Below are 17,280 nucleotides of genomic sequence, written 5' to 3' on the forward strand. Positions count from 1 at the left end.
TTTTGGATTCAACTCATTAGAGCAAAAAAAAGGAATGCTTATCAGTGGATGATTAAACAGTAAAATGATTGTCTAGGATAATCACTTAGGACTGGGGGGTCTCACATGTATTTATATACTAGAAGTTTAATGATCTTTATCATTTCATGTTTCTAAAATACATAAATTACATTACACTATCCATCTATTCCTCCTTTTATATAGCATGCAACTTTTACTTTGCACTGATCATCATTGAAGATACTCACATTTAACATCAGCATCAATATTAGTTATAGCCATTAGGTTTCATTTTTAATTCTGTTCTAAAAATTCTGCCAATACACACAGCAGGGAAGGAAGTAACATTTACACATAGAGCATTCACAAAAAAAGGATTTGAACTTTAAAATATTGCTATCCACCTCATTGAACAGATTAGTGCTATATCTCTGAAAGGGTAATTTCCCACTGTGCAGTAAGTCAACAGTGATAGTCAGGCTGTGCAAAACAGACTCCATGACTTACAACTCTATTATAGTTAACAAAGTAGAAGTTGAAGAGAGAGATTAAAGTAAAGAGAAAATGTGAAGGGCTTTTTCTTCTTGCCCGCAGCAAGTTTTAGTATAAGGTGAAGGTGTTTGCCTACATGATTACATATGTCCATAGTTAACAATGAGTTCCTCAACACATGAACTCTAGACTCACAGCTGTGGAGACTCCAGGAGACCAAACTAGGCCCTCTGTATGTGGGAGACAGCTGTGCAGCTTGGACTATGTAAGGGGCCCCTGGCAGTAGGACCACAACACAAACCTGGTACATGAGCTAGCCCAATCCCTTTGGTGGGATGCCATGCTCAGCCTTAATGCATGGGAGAGGGGCTTGACGTGCCTCACCCTGTTGTGCCAGACTATGTTGACTTTTCATGGTAGCCTTCATCTGTGGGAAGTGGACTGGGGGAGGGCTGGCAGGGGAGAGGAGGGAACGGGAGGAGGGGGTAGGAAGAACTGTGGTTGGAATGTAAAATGAGATTTAAAAGAATGAATAAAGTATAAAAAAGTGAGTTCCTCAGGGGTGCAGAACATCTTCCATCTGCAAATACCTTGTAACAACACATATAGCAATTTCTATCATTATACAAAAGGCATTTATTCATTCAAGAATTATCATCAAGAAAACAACATGTATAGCAATTTCTATCATTATACAAAAGGCATTTATTCATTCAAGAATTATCATCAAGAAAAGTGTATTTAACACATCTAGGATAAAATATTTCTCAGATGGCAAATAAGAAAATATTTCTCAGATGGTAAATAAGAAAAACATGAATTCAAATATAATATATTTTCTCAATTACCAAGCTGGCAAAAATATAAAAGCTGGACTAATAGTTTACTGGGGAAGCTCCAAGGAAAAAGATATTCTCAGATCATGGTGGTTGAAGTTTAAAATGATACAATCTTCTGACTGGCAGTCTACCAATATCAAATAAAACTAAAATTGCATTTGTGCTTTAAAGCAACCACAAATCTCGTCACTTCCAAGAATTTATTCTACCATACACCTATACCTGTGAAAAATAAAGTTCTAGGTTGAACACTGTAACTTCCTTGGGGAAAGCAAAGGACTGAAAATTCTTCAAATAGTCAGTAGTAAGAGATTGAGAAAAAAAAAGAATTACAATGAAGTTCACAGGGAATACCACAAAGATGCAAAGAATAAGAAATTGTTTTGATGTGAAAATATTGCTAGAATACACCTAGAATAAGCTACTTTCAAAATAAAAATTGAGTGGCTGGGGATGTAGTTCAGTGCTGGGGCACTTGCCTAACATGCACAAGGCTATAGGTTCAATCCCCCAAACTGCCAAAAATTAAAAATAAAAACAGAAATAAAAGTCAAATAAAAACTATATCCATATCTGTGCCTGGATTTGAAGAAATAGTAAGACATAAAAAAAACTTTTTATTAAACAGCCCCAAGGAGCTAGGAAAACAAGAGTTAGAGAATAAAAACACAATTTCTCTTTTTTTTCTTTTCTTTCTATTTTTTTCTTTTTTGGTTTTCCAAGACAGAGGTTTTCGGTGTAGCCTTCACTGTTCTAGAACTAGCTCAGTAGACCAGGCTAGCCTCGAACTCACAGAGATCTGCCTGCTCCTGCCTCCCAAGTGCTGGGATTAAAGGTGTGTGCCACCACTGCCTGGCAAAGAACAGAATTTCTATACAAACCTTTTCATGTAATTTTGAATTCAAAACTTGAGCCTAAGTAAAAATGTATCTTTATAATGTTAAAACAGATAATAAAACTATAGACAGTAAAATGACATGGCATGGCAAACAAAAAAAAAACAGTAGAAGGAATGTCCTGGAATTTTTATAGGGATTATTTTTATATGATAAGAAAATACAGCAATTTTCTTTCATTTTTTTCCATGCAATTTTCCAAGTTATCCATAAAATGTACGTTCTTGCCAGAGGAAGGAAAAACTCTGCTCCAAATACTTCTGTTCATAATGTACTTTATTCAATAACTGACTTTTAGCAGCTAGTACCCTTGCATGGACCTTTCAGGATATAAAAAGAAAATCAACACTCACGAGGACAGCACTATGGCAACAGCATCATTGAGGACACTTTCACCGAAGAGAAGAGCATAGAGTTCAACATCAACTTGAAGCTCATGGAAGATGGCAAGAACAGTCACTAGTAGAAACAAAGAATCAGAAGAATACTTAGACATCACAAACACAGCAGATGTCTCTCAATAGCTGTTAGGCAGTATTTGGAAACTGATGTTTTCCTTTCTAATATTCTCTTATTGAATTAAAATTTTAGTAATTTTCTGACAATATTTGTTCTTAATTGGGTACATGCAATGCTACCTTTCTCAAAACAGCTGAAAATAATCTTGAAGTCCTGAGCTGCCCTACAGTCTTCATGCAAATTTGAAGAGTCTAGTGTTGTAAATTTATTTTCTATAAAGAATATATTCAGAATTTCTTATAGATTATGTAGCAATTAATCTTTATTAAGAAGAAAATATGAAAAGCATCTCTTTCTGTAAATAGTCCTTCTCCATTGGAGCTTTACAACTCACTTCTGTTTAACTTGCAAATTGAAACCATACCAAGTTTAGTAAAGACCTTAGGAAATGAAAACACAACTTTAGCTTTCTGGTTGGCATAAGATTTATGAACAGAATAACAGCTGCCATATTTAACTGATGAAGAATCCAACTATCAGGATATTGCAGGGAAAGAAGGATAGAAAACACAACATTCCCTTCTTTTGGGGAAACGATTATATTAGAATTTTTAGAAAATCAGATAAGACTGATAAGTTAGATTGGAATTTTCACTGCTGGGTCACATATTGCTTATCCATTAAATAAATCGAAGCAGATGTGAAAATTAATATAGCCAGAAACTAGAGAATTTTCAAATAGGAAACATAAAAAACAAAAGCTTGTGTTTTAAAAGATATAATTTCCATTGAAAAACATGGGAGCAAACATACCAAAATGCAGATGTCATATATCTATATATACATGCATGAAATTCTGAAAAACAAAGAAAAACTGGGGGCCAGAGAAGTGACTTGGTGGTTGAGAGCACTGGCTCTTCTTCCAGGAAACCAGAACTCAGTTCCCAGCAACTATGTGGAGGATCAAAACAGTATCTAACTCTATTTCCATGGAACCTGACAACCTCTTCTGGCCTCCTTGAACACCAGGCATGCACATGGTACACCGACATTCATGCATGCAAAACAAACTTATATGTAAAATAAAGAAGAAAAGGTTAAATCTTTTAAAGAAAAATTATTTGGGGGAGTTTTATTTTATTGTTTTATTATATGTGTAGGGGTGTCTTGTTTGCATGTATGTCTGTGTACCATGTGAGTTCCTGGTACAGATGGAAGCCATAGAGTGCATTGGATCCTCTGGAATGGGATAGTTGTGAGCCAGCATGTTCGTGCTGGGAACTGAGCCTGGGTCCTCTGCAAGAGCAGCTAATGCTCTTAACTGATGAATCATCTCTCCATCCCCCCAAATACGATTTTATAAAGGTTACCAGAAGAAAGAAAAGGGAGTGGAAAATACTGTCAAATTTTGAATAGAGGACCTACAGCTCAAACTTCTAGAAAGATAACACAACATAATAGAACTAGAGAAAGTACCTACATAATCTAAAATAGAAATCTGCCAAACTTTATATAAACAAAAGGTAGTCAAGCAATACTCCAACTAAAACAAAACCAGAAGGTTGAAGTAATGTTGCCAGTTCGATCCTTAGAAAGGTCAAGGTGCCTACTTCTATTGAAAGATAAGGACACCTGAGACCACTGGCTTCTTGAAAAACATAAGGGACAGGCTCAGTGCATCTATAAAGAAACAATCAATATGGTATCAGTTTTTTTAAATGTAAGCTATAATTAGGTGTGGTGGCTCACCCCTATAAACTCAGTACTTGGAAGGCTGAGGCAGAAGGAATACCATTAGCTGGAGGCCAACTTGGGCTATGATGATCAGCCCACCTTGAACTACATATCAAAGAAAACAAAACAAAATGATAAACTAAGGCAAACCTGTGTGGCACAAACATGTAGTGCCAAATACTCCAGAGGCTGAGGCAGGGAGATACCAAGTTCAAGAAATGCCTGGGCTATAGAGTAAGTTAAAGGCCAACCTTAGGGACTTAGCAAGGTCCTGTATCAAAACTCAAAAACATGGGGGATTAGGCAATGGCTCAGTCATGGAATGCTTGCCTAGTGTACATGAGTCCGTACATTCTTCTATCCACAGCACTACAAAAATAAAAATATTAAACTATACAAATATCTGTCTGAAATGTCCCTCTGGGAACTCTTTTTGTTTGTTCATTTGGTTTTTAAATTATTCATTTTGAAACAAAGTCTCACAAGATAGCCCAGGCTGGACACAATTTCTTTAAATCCCTGCCTCCACTTTCTGAGATTACAAGCATGTGCCATTGTGCCTAGTGAGCCCTGAGTAATCGTTTAGAATTATCTCTCACAGCATATGGAACACATTTTTCTCCTTTCTGTGTCATCAGAGTTAAGGAAGGAATCCAAAGATAACCTTAGGACACTTGCTTCAGTTGTGCTCTTTGATAATTAAAGAAGATGATTAACTCACAAGGGCAAAAGTTGAAACAAAACAAACCGCTATCAAATCCTAACTAGTAGTAAAAGAAAACTTTGACCCCTGGTTCTAAACCTTCAGTCTAGAGGATAGAGACACAGGTTAGTGACAAAGCACTTGACTACCATGAGCAAAGCTCCCAACACCAAACAAATCAGAGCAAAACCCTTTAGTCTGTTGCTATGCTTCCCAATTACTTTTATTATTATATATTAATTGTATAAACTAATGGCTTTCACTATGGTTTTTTCATACATACATACATACATACATACATACATATATGCAAGCATGCATGCATACATACATACATACATACATACATACATACATACATACACATATATTACATTGATCATATTCATCCCACTACCATTACTTGTGCCTCTAATCAGCTGGTTCCCTCTCTCTTTCCAAATAGTTTCCCTTCTATTTCCATGCATTTTCTTTGTTTTTACATTTTAACCAAAGGTTCCCCTCCCTTCCCTATTTCTAGCCCCCCACACCTCCCCGCATGGTTTTTCTTTTCTAAATCTTATTTTGCATGAGAGAAAAATATGTGAAATTTGTCTTTTTTAGTTTGGTTTATTTCACTTAACATGATTTCCAGTTCCACACACTGAAATGACATAATTGCCTAACTATATTCTTTGTTTGTTTGTTTGTTTTTTCCAGACAGGGTTTCTCTGTGTAGCTTTGGAGCTTATCCTGGCACTCGCTCTGTAGACCAGGCTGGCCTCAAACTCACAGAGATCCGCCTGCCTCTGCCTCCTGAGTGCTGGGATTAAAGGCGTGCGACACCAACGCCCGGCTCACAACTGTATTCTTTACAAAAAAAAAAAAATACCAACTCCACCCGTGTTTATGTATGCATCCATATGTATATATTTCTTTGTCATCTATTTGTAGATGGGCACCCAGGCTGATTCTATAGCATGCTACTATGAATAGTGTTACTATAAACATGGGTGTGCAGGTATATTTGCAATATGCTGATTTATATTCCTTATACATAAGGGCAATATATTTGGATCATATACTAGTTGTTTATTTGTTTAGTAATTCCCATACTGATTTCCACAGTGGTTGAGAACTACTTTACATCCCCTACCAATAGCATATAAGCTTCTCTTTTCTCGAGGCTCTTACTCTGCAGCCCAAACTATCCTCACACTCACAGCAATCCACCTGCTTCAGCTTCTCCAATGCTAGAATTCCAGGCATAAGCCAGCACATCCAGCAAGAGTTCCTCTACCCATCCCACAGCTTAACCAACATAGGTTTTTATTTGTTTCCTTGATGATAGACATCTTGGCTGGGGTTTTGATTTTCGTTTTTCTAACAACTAGAAGTTTTGAACATTTTTTTAAAAAGTGCTTATTGGGCATTTGTACATTTTTGGAGGAGTTTCTTATCAGTTCATCAAACAGCATAATGCTTGGGTTACTTATTCTTTTAGTGTTGAGCTTACTGAACTCTTTATATATTCTGGATGGTTACCCTGACCATTTACTTCTAAATTTTCTACAAATTCTTCATTTGAAAATAGCTGTTAGTTTGCCAAACTACATTTAAAGTTTTTCACTTCATTAGCAATTAAATTCATTAACTAACACAAATTCTTAGAGATCTGACACTGAAATCACAAAGAAGCAAGCTTTGTCAATAATGGAATAATTTCATAGCCATAGGCCAATTTTATAACAAGCACTCTTTAATATACTGAGGACTACCCTATCAGCATACCTGCCATATAGCAACCATTTTAAAGCTACTTAGTTAGGCATGGTAGCTTATGCCTGCAATCACAGCATGTGCAAGGCTAAGGTAGAAGACTGTCATGAATTTGAGGCTAGCCTAGGCTACTGAGAGATCATGTCTCAAAAGAACAAAAAATTAGAGTGCATGCCAAGGATGCACATAGCCCTGTGCACGATCCCCAGTGCTGCATAAAGCAGGCATGATGGCATACTCCAATCATCCCACCACTCAGGAAATTAGGACAAGTTCAAGATCAGAAGCTCAAGGTTATCCTTAGCTACCTAGTGAGTTAGAGGCCAGCTTGTCAGCCTGGGCTACATGAGATCCTGTCTCAAAAAAAATTCTTTTCTATTGTATAACGTAAATAGCTGAATATAAACAGGAGGTTTTTAGAGAAATGGTTGTGTAGAAATGCAAAAGGAAGTATTCAATCAATTTTTAAAAAATTATAACCTAGTTTTTCTTTTCCTATATTCAATCACTAGGGTATAAAGACCAATTTAAATTTCTGAAGAAAATATTTAATAGCTCTAATCAGAACAGCATCAATGTATGAAACATTTATAGGCAAATGCAAAAAACAGTAAAACAAGCAGATCTGTGCTTAAACCAAAAGGAATTAAGAATTGTTTACTCGAGCACAGTTGGGAAGCAGAGTGCTAGTGAAGAACCCAATCCTGATTGTAACCCTCAAAGGAGCATCCACATGTGCTCTGACTGGAAACTGCAACTGCAGCACTTCAGCTCCTTTCCTAGAGCATACCTGGGTCCGTGGCTGATACGATGGCACCAAACAGCAAGCAATCCGTAAAGAAAAAATCTCCAGCGAGCTGTCCAGTCACTTTCATCAGGGTTACACAGCCATACATTATGGACCTGTACAATAAACACATTCCTATATTAGAAAAACACCAATTATTTTAAAAGTTAGGATAAAGTAAAAATAAGAAAAGGAATCTACTATAGTGCTCTGTGAGTAACCTGGATTGAATTAACAGGTATTTAAATATGGCTAATACTTGGGGTTTAAGGAAAAGTCAAACAACTTATTACTAATATGTACCGAAAAAGTTTTCAAAACACATATGAGATTACAGTAACACATAAATCAAATGCAAGTCAACGGGTGTTCTTCTAGAATTATAATCTGAAGGCTAAGAGGCATCTCAAGCTTCCATTCTTACCCAATAACGAAACAAGAAATCGCTGTTCCAAGAAAGGCATATGCTAAGATAGACCCAAGGTTCCGGAAGAAATGTCTCTGGCAAAAAAAGAAGTTATGCTCTGTTAGAATATCTACTGGTACTGACAGAGGACATTTTTCTATTGCACTTTGCTCTGCTAACAGTAAAAGCATCATTCTATAGAAGCCAGTCAAGAGAAAGCATTCTCGTACCAGCATGAATTTCACCATTTCAAAAAGACAAGGAGAAAAGGAAGGAGGACTTGGAAAACATGGCCTGTTTCTGAAGTGCTAAGCACTAAGAAGCACATGGGCAATTTAACACCCTTCAAAGCATGGGGAACTTAAGGCTGGTCAAAGCAAAGGAAATGCAAAAGCACTTACCCTTTTCAGACTGTAACCTGCGTAAAATATGATAGGAGGAAGCAGTATGTTGAAAAAGACTTCTGGATCAAAAGTAACCTGTTAAAACACAGATTCTTTGAGATTATTTCCTTCACAATATCTCACTACATTATCAAACTATCAAAAGAAAAAGATTAAGGTTAAACTGGTTAACAGCAAGAGTGTTACTGTGTCAGCTTCAAAATACTTCACGTCAGAGTTTAAATTTGCATTTCCCTGCTGATGAACATTTTTTATTTATTGACCATGTTTATTTCTTCTTTTGATAACTATTTATTAGCATATTTATTAATTGGATAGATTTTAGAGGGTTTCTATGGTCTATGGTTCTTTACATATTCTAGATTTTAACAACCTAATTAATATGCACTAGGCTAAGATTCTTTTCTCATTCAGTAATCTTTCTCTTCACTGTGTGTGTGTGTGTGTGTGTAGGGCAACAAAAGAGGGAGACAAATGAGAGCCTAAAACATACTTCCCTGTTTTAGGCACACAATAAATTTTGTGTTACCAGATAGTTGTTGCCCTACATCTCAACCAAAATTTAGGGTGACAATGCTAGAATAATAAATTACAACATTTCTTCTTTTTTTGGTTTTTCGAGACAGGGTTTCTCTGTGTAGCTTTGGAGCCTATCCTGACACTCGCTCTGAAGACCAGTCTGGCCTCAAACTCACAGAGATCTGCCTGCCTCTGCCTCCGAGTGCTGGGATTAAAGGCATGCACCACCAACGCCCGGCTAAATTACAACATTTCTATGGAAACTATATGAAATACTACATAAAATTCTTAGCACGCCAGGCAATGGTGGCATATACCTTTAACCCCAGAGCTCAGGAGGCAGAGGCAGACAGATCTCTGTGAGTTCGAGGCTAGCCTGGTCGACTGAGCAAGTTCCAGGACAGGCTCCACAGCTACACAGAGAAAATCCGTCTTGAAAAAAAAAATTCTTAAAACACAAATAATACACACTTGTAATCCCTGAATTTTGGGAAGGGTCTGAAGCAGGAGAATTGCTGTGAGCTCAAAGTCAGCCTGAACTACTTAGTAATAGACCAGCCAAGGCTACATAGCATGATTCTGTCTCAAAAAAAATAATAAATTTTTAAAATCTTAAAACGTGGAAAATGGATAAACATAATTTTGCTTTATATAAGAGACCGAAATTCAGAAACAAAATTCAGGGCTGTACTTATTGTTGATAAAAGGAAACCGAGTTGGTACACAGGTAATCTCTCTAAAGCTACACAAGATAATACTGTAGTTAGTTAAAACTTTTTATACAACTCAAAATTTCCAGTCCTCACAGCCCAGTCATTTTAAAACCTACTTGTTCCGTTTTAAGTTATTTTATTTACTGTGTATGCAGTGTTCTGCCTGCATGTATGCCTTCATGCTAGAAGAGGGCACCAGATCTCATGGTGCCATGGTTGTAAGCCATCATGTGGATGCTGGGAATTGAACTCAGGACCTCTGGGAGAGCAGTCAGTGCTCTTAACCTCTAAGCCATCTCTCCAGCCCCTAAAACCTACTTGTTTTAACAATGCAGAGCCCCCTTTGTGTTCTGAAGGTTGCAGCAGAATTTGATATGAATGTAATGTAGCAATACACTTAACCATGCTAAAAAAAAAAAAAAAAAAAAAAAAAAAAAAAAACTTACTTTACTAGAAGTTTTAAGGACTGCACTTTTCCATGGCTGCTAAGTATTTTGGTTGCAAAGTAAAGTAAGTTTGTAGGGATTTTAAAACCATTACAGAAAGGAACTGTGATTTGAAAGAAAATGGCCCCTCTATAGGCTTACACTATTAGGAAGTGTAGCCTTGTTGGAGTAGGTGTGGCTTTATTAGAGGATGTATATTACTAAAGGTGGGCTTTGAGGTCTCAAATCCTCAAACCAGGCCCAATGTCACTCTCCCTTCCTGCTGCCTACCCATACTGATGTAGAACTCCCAGTTACTTCTCCAGAGCCATGTCTACTTACACAATGCTATGCTTCCTGCCATGCTGATAATGGACTAAACTTCTGAACTGTAAGCCAGCCTTAAGAAAATGTTTTTCTTTATAAGAGTTGCCCTGAGCTGGGTATTGGTGGTGCACGTCTTTAATCCCAGCACTCAGGAGGCAAAGGCAGGCGGATGGATCTCTGTGAGTTCAAAGCCAGCCTGGTTTACAGAGCAAGTTCCAGGAAAGGCTCCAAAGCAATACAGAGAAACCCTGTCTTGAAAAACAAACAAATAAAAAAAGAGTCACCCTGATCATGGTATCTCTTCACACCAATAAAACTCTCACTAAGATAGGAATACAATCAAGAGGCTATACAAATCAAGTGCTGCTGACAGGAGACAAAGAGTGGGTGAAAACAGAGCAATCTGTGAAGTGGTACTGAGCAGCTTTAGGGGAGAAAGTGAGCAGAACGCAGGCAAGCATTACCAGGAGTCTTGAGAGCTAGTGAGACTGAAATCCAACCTCCCATGCAAAGCATGGTACAATACCTGACGCTCTTACTAGGGCCCCAGAAGTTGTGCTAGATTAGGAATCAAAGAAAGGTTAAATTATGCTTGTCTAGAATACAAGTAAGGCAAGAAAAAATTCAATGAAATATTGATGGGATCACGGGTAGAACCAAATGAACCCAATGTATTAATGTACCCTTAAGCAACAGGACCATCTGTAAGTTGAAGGAATGTTTATGCATTCTGAGCTCAAGTCCTGACCACTGTCAGTCATTAAAACATTACACACAGAGTAAAAGTAAAGAGAGTTAGTTATAGATTTTGGTCTTAATCACAAAAAGAAAACATAGACAGATCCCGGGTTCAATTCCCAGCACCCACGTGGCAGCTCACACTTGTCTGTAATTCCAGTTCCATGGTTTCTGACACCCTCACACAGACATACATGCAGGCAAAACATAAATGAACATAAAATGAAAATAAATTATATATGCAAAAAAAGAATTCAGTAGCAGAAGAAAAAACAGACAGATCCATCTCCAAACAGCATTATATTTATTAACAGGTTTTATTACATTTTAGAATTATTATTCTAAATATTTAAAATTGTAGCTAGGCATAGTGGCACAAGCTAAAAAGTAGGTACTGCATGCAAGTAACTCCAAGGAAGCAGAGACTTGTAGAAAAGTAGATAGGACGGACTGCTACACATTCTAGATGAGCCTGGTCTAAACAGCAAGTGCCAGGACAGCCCACAAAGCAAGATACTGCCTCAAAGAGAGAGAGGGGGGAGGGAGGGAGGGGGAGAGAGAGGGGGGGGAAGAGAGAGAGAGAAACAGGGACACAGAAACACAGAGACACACAGAGAGAGGTCATTTCTTTTCTTAAGATTCATCTAGCTGCTCATTAGACACCTTTTCAAAAATCCAAATATCCCCTTCAAGTAAAAACTTACCTTCCTAAGCATCTCATTATCTTGAACATTGTTGAGTTCATGGGAGCTAATCTCTCCTTTCAGCATATATTCATAAAATTTTCCACTGACGTTGACCAACAAGGTAGTTGGACTTGACTGCACTTCACAGCTCAGAGTCACATTGTTCACATCGCTTGGAACATGAATGCCATAGCGAAGCACGAGGCCCACCAAAAGACCTGCAAATAAAAGAACCCTATCAGCTCTTCTTGAAGACAGAAACTGCTTATTTGTACCCAATACCTATCTCTAGATTAAGAACAGAAATTTTCTGATGAGAGTCCCTGGTGGATCAGAACCAATTTTTAGACCAAATGCTATTACAGTTTAAAGTATTACTGAATTCACATGTCTAAAAGTCCAATTTTCACATAATCCACTGGGACAGGAAGGAAAATGTGCCCCAGAGTAACAGCACAGACCACCACATTTCTAAGTCATTACACACATAACCAATGGGGAAAGTGACTAAATGAGAAAAGATCTTCAAATTACCTGTACACAGATTATCAGGATGACAATGCACTCATACTGGAAATGTATTCTTTTTGAGCCTAGAAAATTTGGTGCAAACCTATAACCCAAACCTACCTGGGCTACATAGTAAGTACCTGGATAGCCTGAGTTTCACGAGACCCTATTTACAAATAAGAAAGAAAATAGCCATTGGTCTCTTTAGTGCTCCTCCTTGGGTTTAAGCCCAAGACCACTAAAATGCGTTTTTCTAAATCCCCCATTCATCAGTTAACAAGATAAACATATATGCTCCCTGTGTTTATTCCCAAAGCACATAGGGTTCCAAATAATATATATTTAATAAATGGCAAAGTAAATATGCTATTTATAGATTAATTGAATTCTTCTACTACTGAAAGGTCAGGATTAAAATTTAAAATATCCACCTCAAAATCAATACATGAGAAAAGGCCCTGATTCTGGGCCTATGTGATCAGCAAACAGGTCTAACTCCTACACATATTCAGATATACACAATTCTCTGGGTTCTATAAAACTGTACTGATAAACTGTGATGCTTAATGGCAGTTTTACTGAGACAATTCTCATGCTATAAAGCTTATTCTTTTGAATTAGATGATTCAGTGTGTTCTTTAGTGTATTCACAAAGAATAATTCACTCTCCACTAATTCTAGAGCATTTTCAATGCTCCAAAAATGTTACACTACTTCGTACTGCCCTATCCCCAAAGTCTAGCTTTTTGTTCCTTTTTTGTTTTTGTTTTTTTTTTGTATTTTTTTTTGAGACAGGGTTTCTCTGTGTGGCTTTGGAGTATGTTCTGGAACTTGCTCTGTACATCAGGCTGGCGTTGAACTCACAGAGATCCACCTGCCTCTGCCTCCCGAGTGCTGGGATTAAAGGTATGCTTTTTTTTATCCTTTTTAACTTTAAAAAAATTTGAGTGTGTATAGATATATGCACACATACATGCATGCACATATGTGGACATCTGTTTGGTAGAGGCTAAAGGTTAACATTGGGTGTCTTCTTCAGTCAAGCTTCACCTTATTGTTTGAGACAGGATCTTTGCCTGAGCGTAGACCTCACTGATTTTCACTAGACTAGGTGGCCAGTGAGTTCCAGGGACCTAGCTATCTCTGCCTTCCCTCAGAGCTGTGCTTGAAGACACATACCACCATGCCTTCTTTTACTTGGGTGCTGGGAACCCAAACTCAAGTTCTCATGCTTTCACAGGAAGTAGTTTATAACTAAGCTATCTCTCTAGTCCTGTAAGCTCCATCCCTTGGAAGCCAAAAGTCTACTTTTTCATCTCTATAGATTTGCCTATCGTGGACATTTCGTATTGATGGAATCCTACAATGTATGGCCTCTTATGTCTGGTTCTTTTACTTAGTATAATATTTGAACATTTACCTTTGTTGTAGAATATATCAAAACTTCATTTGTATAGCAAATTAATATTCCTTTATATGTATATACCTCAACTACACACTGAATCCATACTTCTGGAACTTTAATTAAGGTCAAGTCACAGTGCTGACTACACTTTACCTTCCAATTGCATTTTATTCTGACTGGTCACCCATTCATTTAATATATAAATTGCCAACTTATGCTAGATATATCCCCTGGGTTCACAGATGAAAATATTATCCATTTCAGAGAGTTCCCACTCCAGTTAGCAAAAAAAGACAATTTTAACAATTGTAATGCAACATATACATATATACAAGATGTTCTAAATACAGAAAAGAGATATTTAGCCAAGTCTAAGGGAGTGGGACATTAGAAGGTTTACCACCTAAGTAACTAAATATCATCAACAGGTAGTGGTAGAGTAGAATATATGTCCACTCAAGGAATAACACAGAGCATGGCTGATAGGGGAACCACACTGTGTTTCAGTGTGGTTACATTATAAGCTGACAAGAGGTGAAGTCTGAAACATCTGCAGGAACTGAATCATAAACAACAAGAGGTTTGTTGTAGAAGGGGGTTTAGACTTCATGGCCCTGAAGGAAACCACTCAAGAGTCCTAAGTGTGAGCTTGACATTAGCGATCTATTTTAAAAGCGTGGTCTAGACTTGAGAGGGTCTAAATGGATGTCTAGGTGAACACTGCAATCATTAGGCAGTAAGAGCTTTGAACCTCATCTAGGAGAGTAATGCCAGACGTGGGGGTGGTTGGAAGACAGTATGTTTTAGAAAGCTTTGGTGGCTAAGTAGAATAGGCTAGGGAGGATGATGAAAGACTAGAGGAGCCCTAATGGACTTGACAATGAGATGATTATATTGGCCTGGGCATCCAGATGGAAAACAAGGCCATTTAATGAAGTGGGAACACACAGAGAGAATGTATTTAAAGGGGTCAATGTCTAAGTTAGTTTTTAAAATACTTTTATTTATATATGTGCATCTGTCTGTCACAAATGCACAGGTGTCCATGGGGGACAGAGGAAGACATCAAGTGGCCTAGAGCTGCAGAATCAGCAGTTGTGAGATGCCGAATATGGGTGTTGGGAACTAAGGACCTCTGGAAGAGCAGCAAGGGCTATTAACTGCTGGGCCATCTCTCCAGCCTGCTAAGTTTAGTTTCAGATATGCTGAGTTTCATGTGCCTTGGAAAATGTACTCTTGAGTATGTGGAGTATAGAACACAAGTGGGCAGCTTCATCTTAATGATCACAGTTAGTAAAGGTTAGGCACATGCATGAGATGATCATCTAAGAGCAAAAGTATGGGAAGAAGGCGACAGATATGGGTCCTGGGTTGGATCCATTAACAACTAACTTTGAGGGGCCAATAGGAAGTGAGGAACTGAAAATGAATCTAAAGAGGAAAGCCAAAGGAGTAGGAAGAAATAAGTGGTGGCTAAGAATTCAGGAAGAAGTGGATATTTCCATTTTTTGAGGAAACGATGAAAACTATCAAATGCTACAATGATGTGGAAATCTCTGGGCTTAGCGACAAAGAAGGATGGGCTGCCTTGCTAAGGGCAGTTTCAGTGGGGAAGAAGCCAGACCAGAGTGGGAAGGAATGAAACAGAATTGGGGGTATGTATAGAGGATCGCTGTATCACTCAACCCTCTGCGAGGGTTTCTTCAGCATCAGATGGGAATTAGCACTGAGATCCACAAGTAGACAATGTGAAGAGAGCAAGAGACTTTGGCGCCCTGAACACTAAATTGGCCATTTCTATCAAACCTCTCCCCTACAGGCTCAGAGATCTCTGCAGAAGAGGAAGCAGAAAGAGTGTAAGAGCTGGAGGTGGCAGATGACTCCAAGAAAACAGTATCTTGTATACACAATTAATTGATACTCAAATTTACGCACAGAGACCATGACAGCACGCACAAGTCCTCCACAAGTTCATACCAGACAAATCCTTGCACTGGGAAGGAGAGGTGGACACAAAGTCCCATCCCAACCAAGAAGCTATTTACAATTGATCCCTGCTGAGAAAGGAAAAGTCAGTTTTCTCCAAGGGAGTGTCACTGGGCATATCAACCACACTCCAGGGCAGGCCCCATTATTCAGGAATAGTAGGCTAACACAAAACAGACTCCATGTTCCATCTGGGGGCAGTGTTTCATTAGTTTTTATCTTACTGGCTTTTTGTGGATTTGTTTTGATTTTTCTTTTGTTCTTGTTGTGAGTGAGAAAGAACATGAATTTGCGTGAGTAGGGAGTTGGGAGAATGGGGGGGGGAGTTACGGAAATGGAAATATGATCAAAATATATTGCGAGAAAAAATGAAGTAATAAAAAGGAATAGGGGTGTAAGAGCTGTAGCCAGTAGGGGAAGGGGAGGAGGGAAAGATACCAGGTCTTTACAGTTGACTCACAACCACCGTGTGTGCTTCTTAAAGTGAGCAGCAATAGCCGGGGGTTGGTGGCGCACGCCTTTAATCCCAGCACTCGGGAGGCAGAGGCAGGTGGATCTCTGTGAGTTCGAGACCAGCCTGGTCTCCAGAGCGAGTTCCAGGATAGCCTCCAAAGCTACACAGAGAAACCCTGTCTCGAAAAACAAAACAAAACAAAAAGTTAGCAGCAATAATGAAATGCTGAACAGACAATATCCATTTGAAAAATACTTTGGCCAATGTTCAGATCTGAAATAAAGATTCATTTTAAAACCCTGTACCTCCTGGATTGGTAGGGTGTACCTTGGTTCAAGAACAGTAGCAAGTACAAAGCTGTAAGCTTAAATCCCAGCACCAAAAAAAAAAGAAAGAAAATCAAAAAACAAATAAACAAAAAACAGCTGTACAAAAAAACCAGTGGGTGCAGTGGAGCACACCTATAAGGCAGAAGGATGCTGAGTCCAGACTAACCCCCATAAGATGAAAGAAAGTAAGCAGGGAAAAGGACAGAGCAACAGGGGAAGGAGAAAGGGACAAGGAGAGACAGGGAAGAATGCCAAGACTGGCTATCAGCAATCCTTGATAGACGTCATATGCGAGGGAAGAAAGGCTACATCCACACAATCCCTCTGTGGAGGTGACACAGAAACAGCTTTGTCCTCTCCTATCCCCAAACCAGGGGCTCAGTAAAAGCTATTGCTTTCTATTTACACATTTTAAAAAATCACACTTTAGGACTATAAATATTAACAATAGAAGCATAAATTCTTTCCAGTGCAAGGAAGAATGTCCACCAGTTCCTCTGCATGCCTGAACCCACACTGAAGCATCAGGTGCCCTGATCAAAGCCAAGCATTTGGGCAGATTTAAAACACACACCTTGGAAAACAAAACAACAGCATGGAGAACAATTACTTATGTTGGAAGCAAGACAGATCCTTTCATTACAGCAGATGGAAACTGGAATTTCTCTGAAAAAAAATGTTGACAGATCAACTAAATTCAAGTTCTGTAA

The 17,280-nt window shown here is 38.3% G+C and overlaps 1 protein-coding gene across 4 annotated transcripts in view; it reads right to left on the reverse strand.

Moving 5' to 3' along the window:
- Positions 1-17,280, reverse strand: part of Slc9a6 (solute carrier family 9 member A6) — a 73,541-nt gene that overhangs the window by 38,146 nt on the left and 18,115 nt on the right. For all 4 annotated transcript variants that reach the window (XM_027433375.2, XM_027433376.2, XM_027433374.2 and 1 more), the window contains 5 exons: positions 11,905-12,104; positions 8,476-8,553; positions 8,093-8,169; positions 7,672-7,784; positions 2,581-2,686 (listed from right to left, as the gene is read on the reverse strand). In XM_027433375.2, coding sequence (XP_027289176.1) covers positions 2,581-2,686; positions 7,672-7,784; positions 8,093-8,169; positions 8,476-8,553; positions 11,905-12,104 — 574 coding nt within the window. The remainder of the gene's footprint in view (positions 1-2,580; positions 2,687-7,671; positions 7,785-8,092; positions 8,170-8,475; positions 8,554-11,904; positions 12,105-17,280) is intronic.

The sequence above is a fragment of the Cricetulus griseus genome, chromosome X, assembly GCF_003668045.3.
Source record: "Cricetulus griseus strain 17A/GY chromosome X, alternate assembly CriGri-PICRH-1.0, whole genome shotgun sequence".
NCBI classification, from domain to species: Eukaryota; Metazoa; Chordata; class Mammalia; order Rodentia; family Cricetidae; genus Cricetulus; species Cricetulus griseus.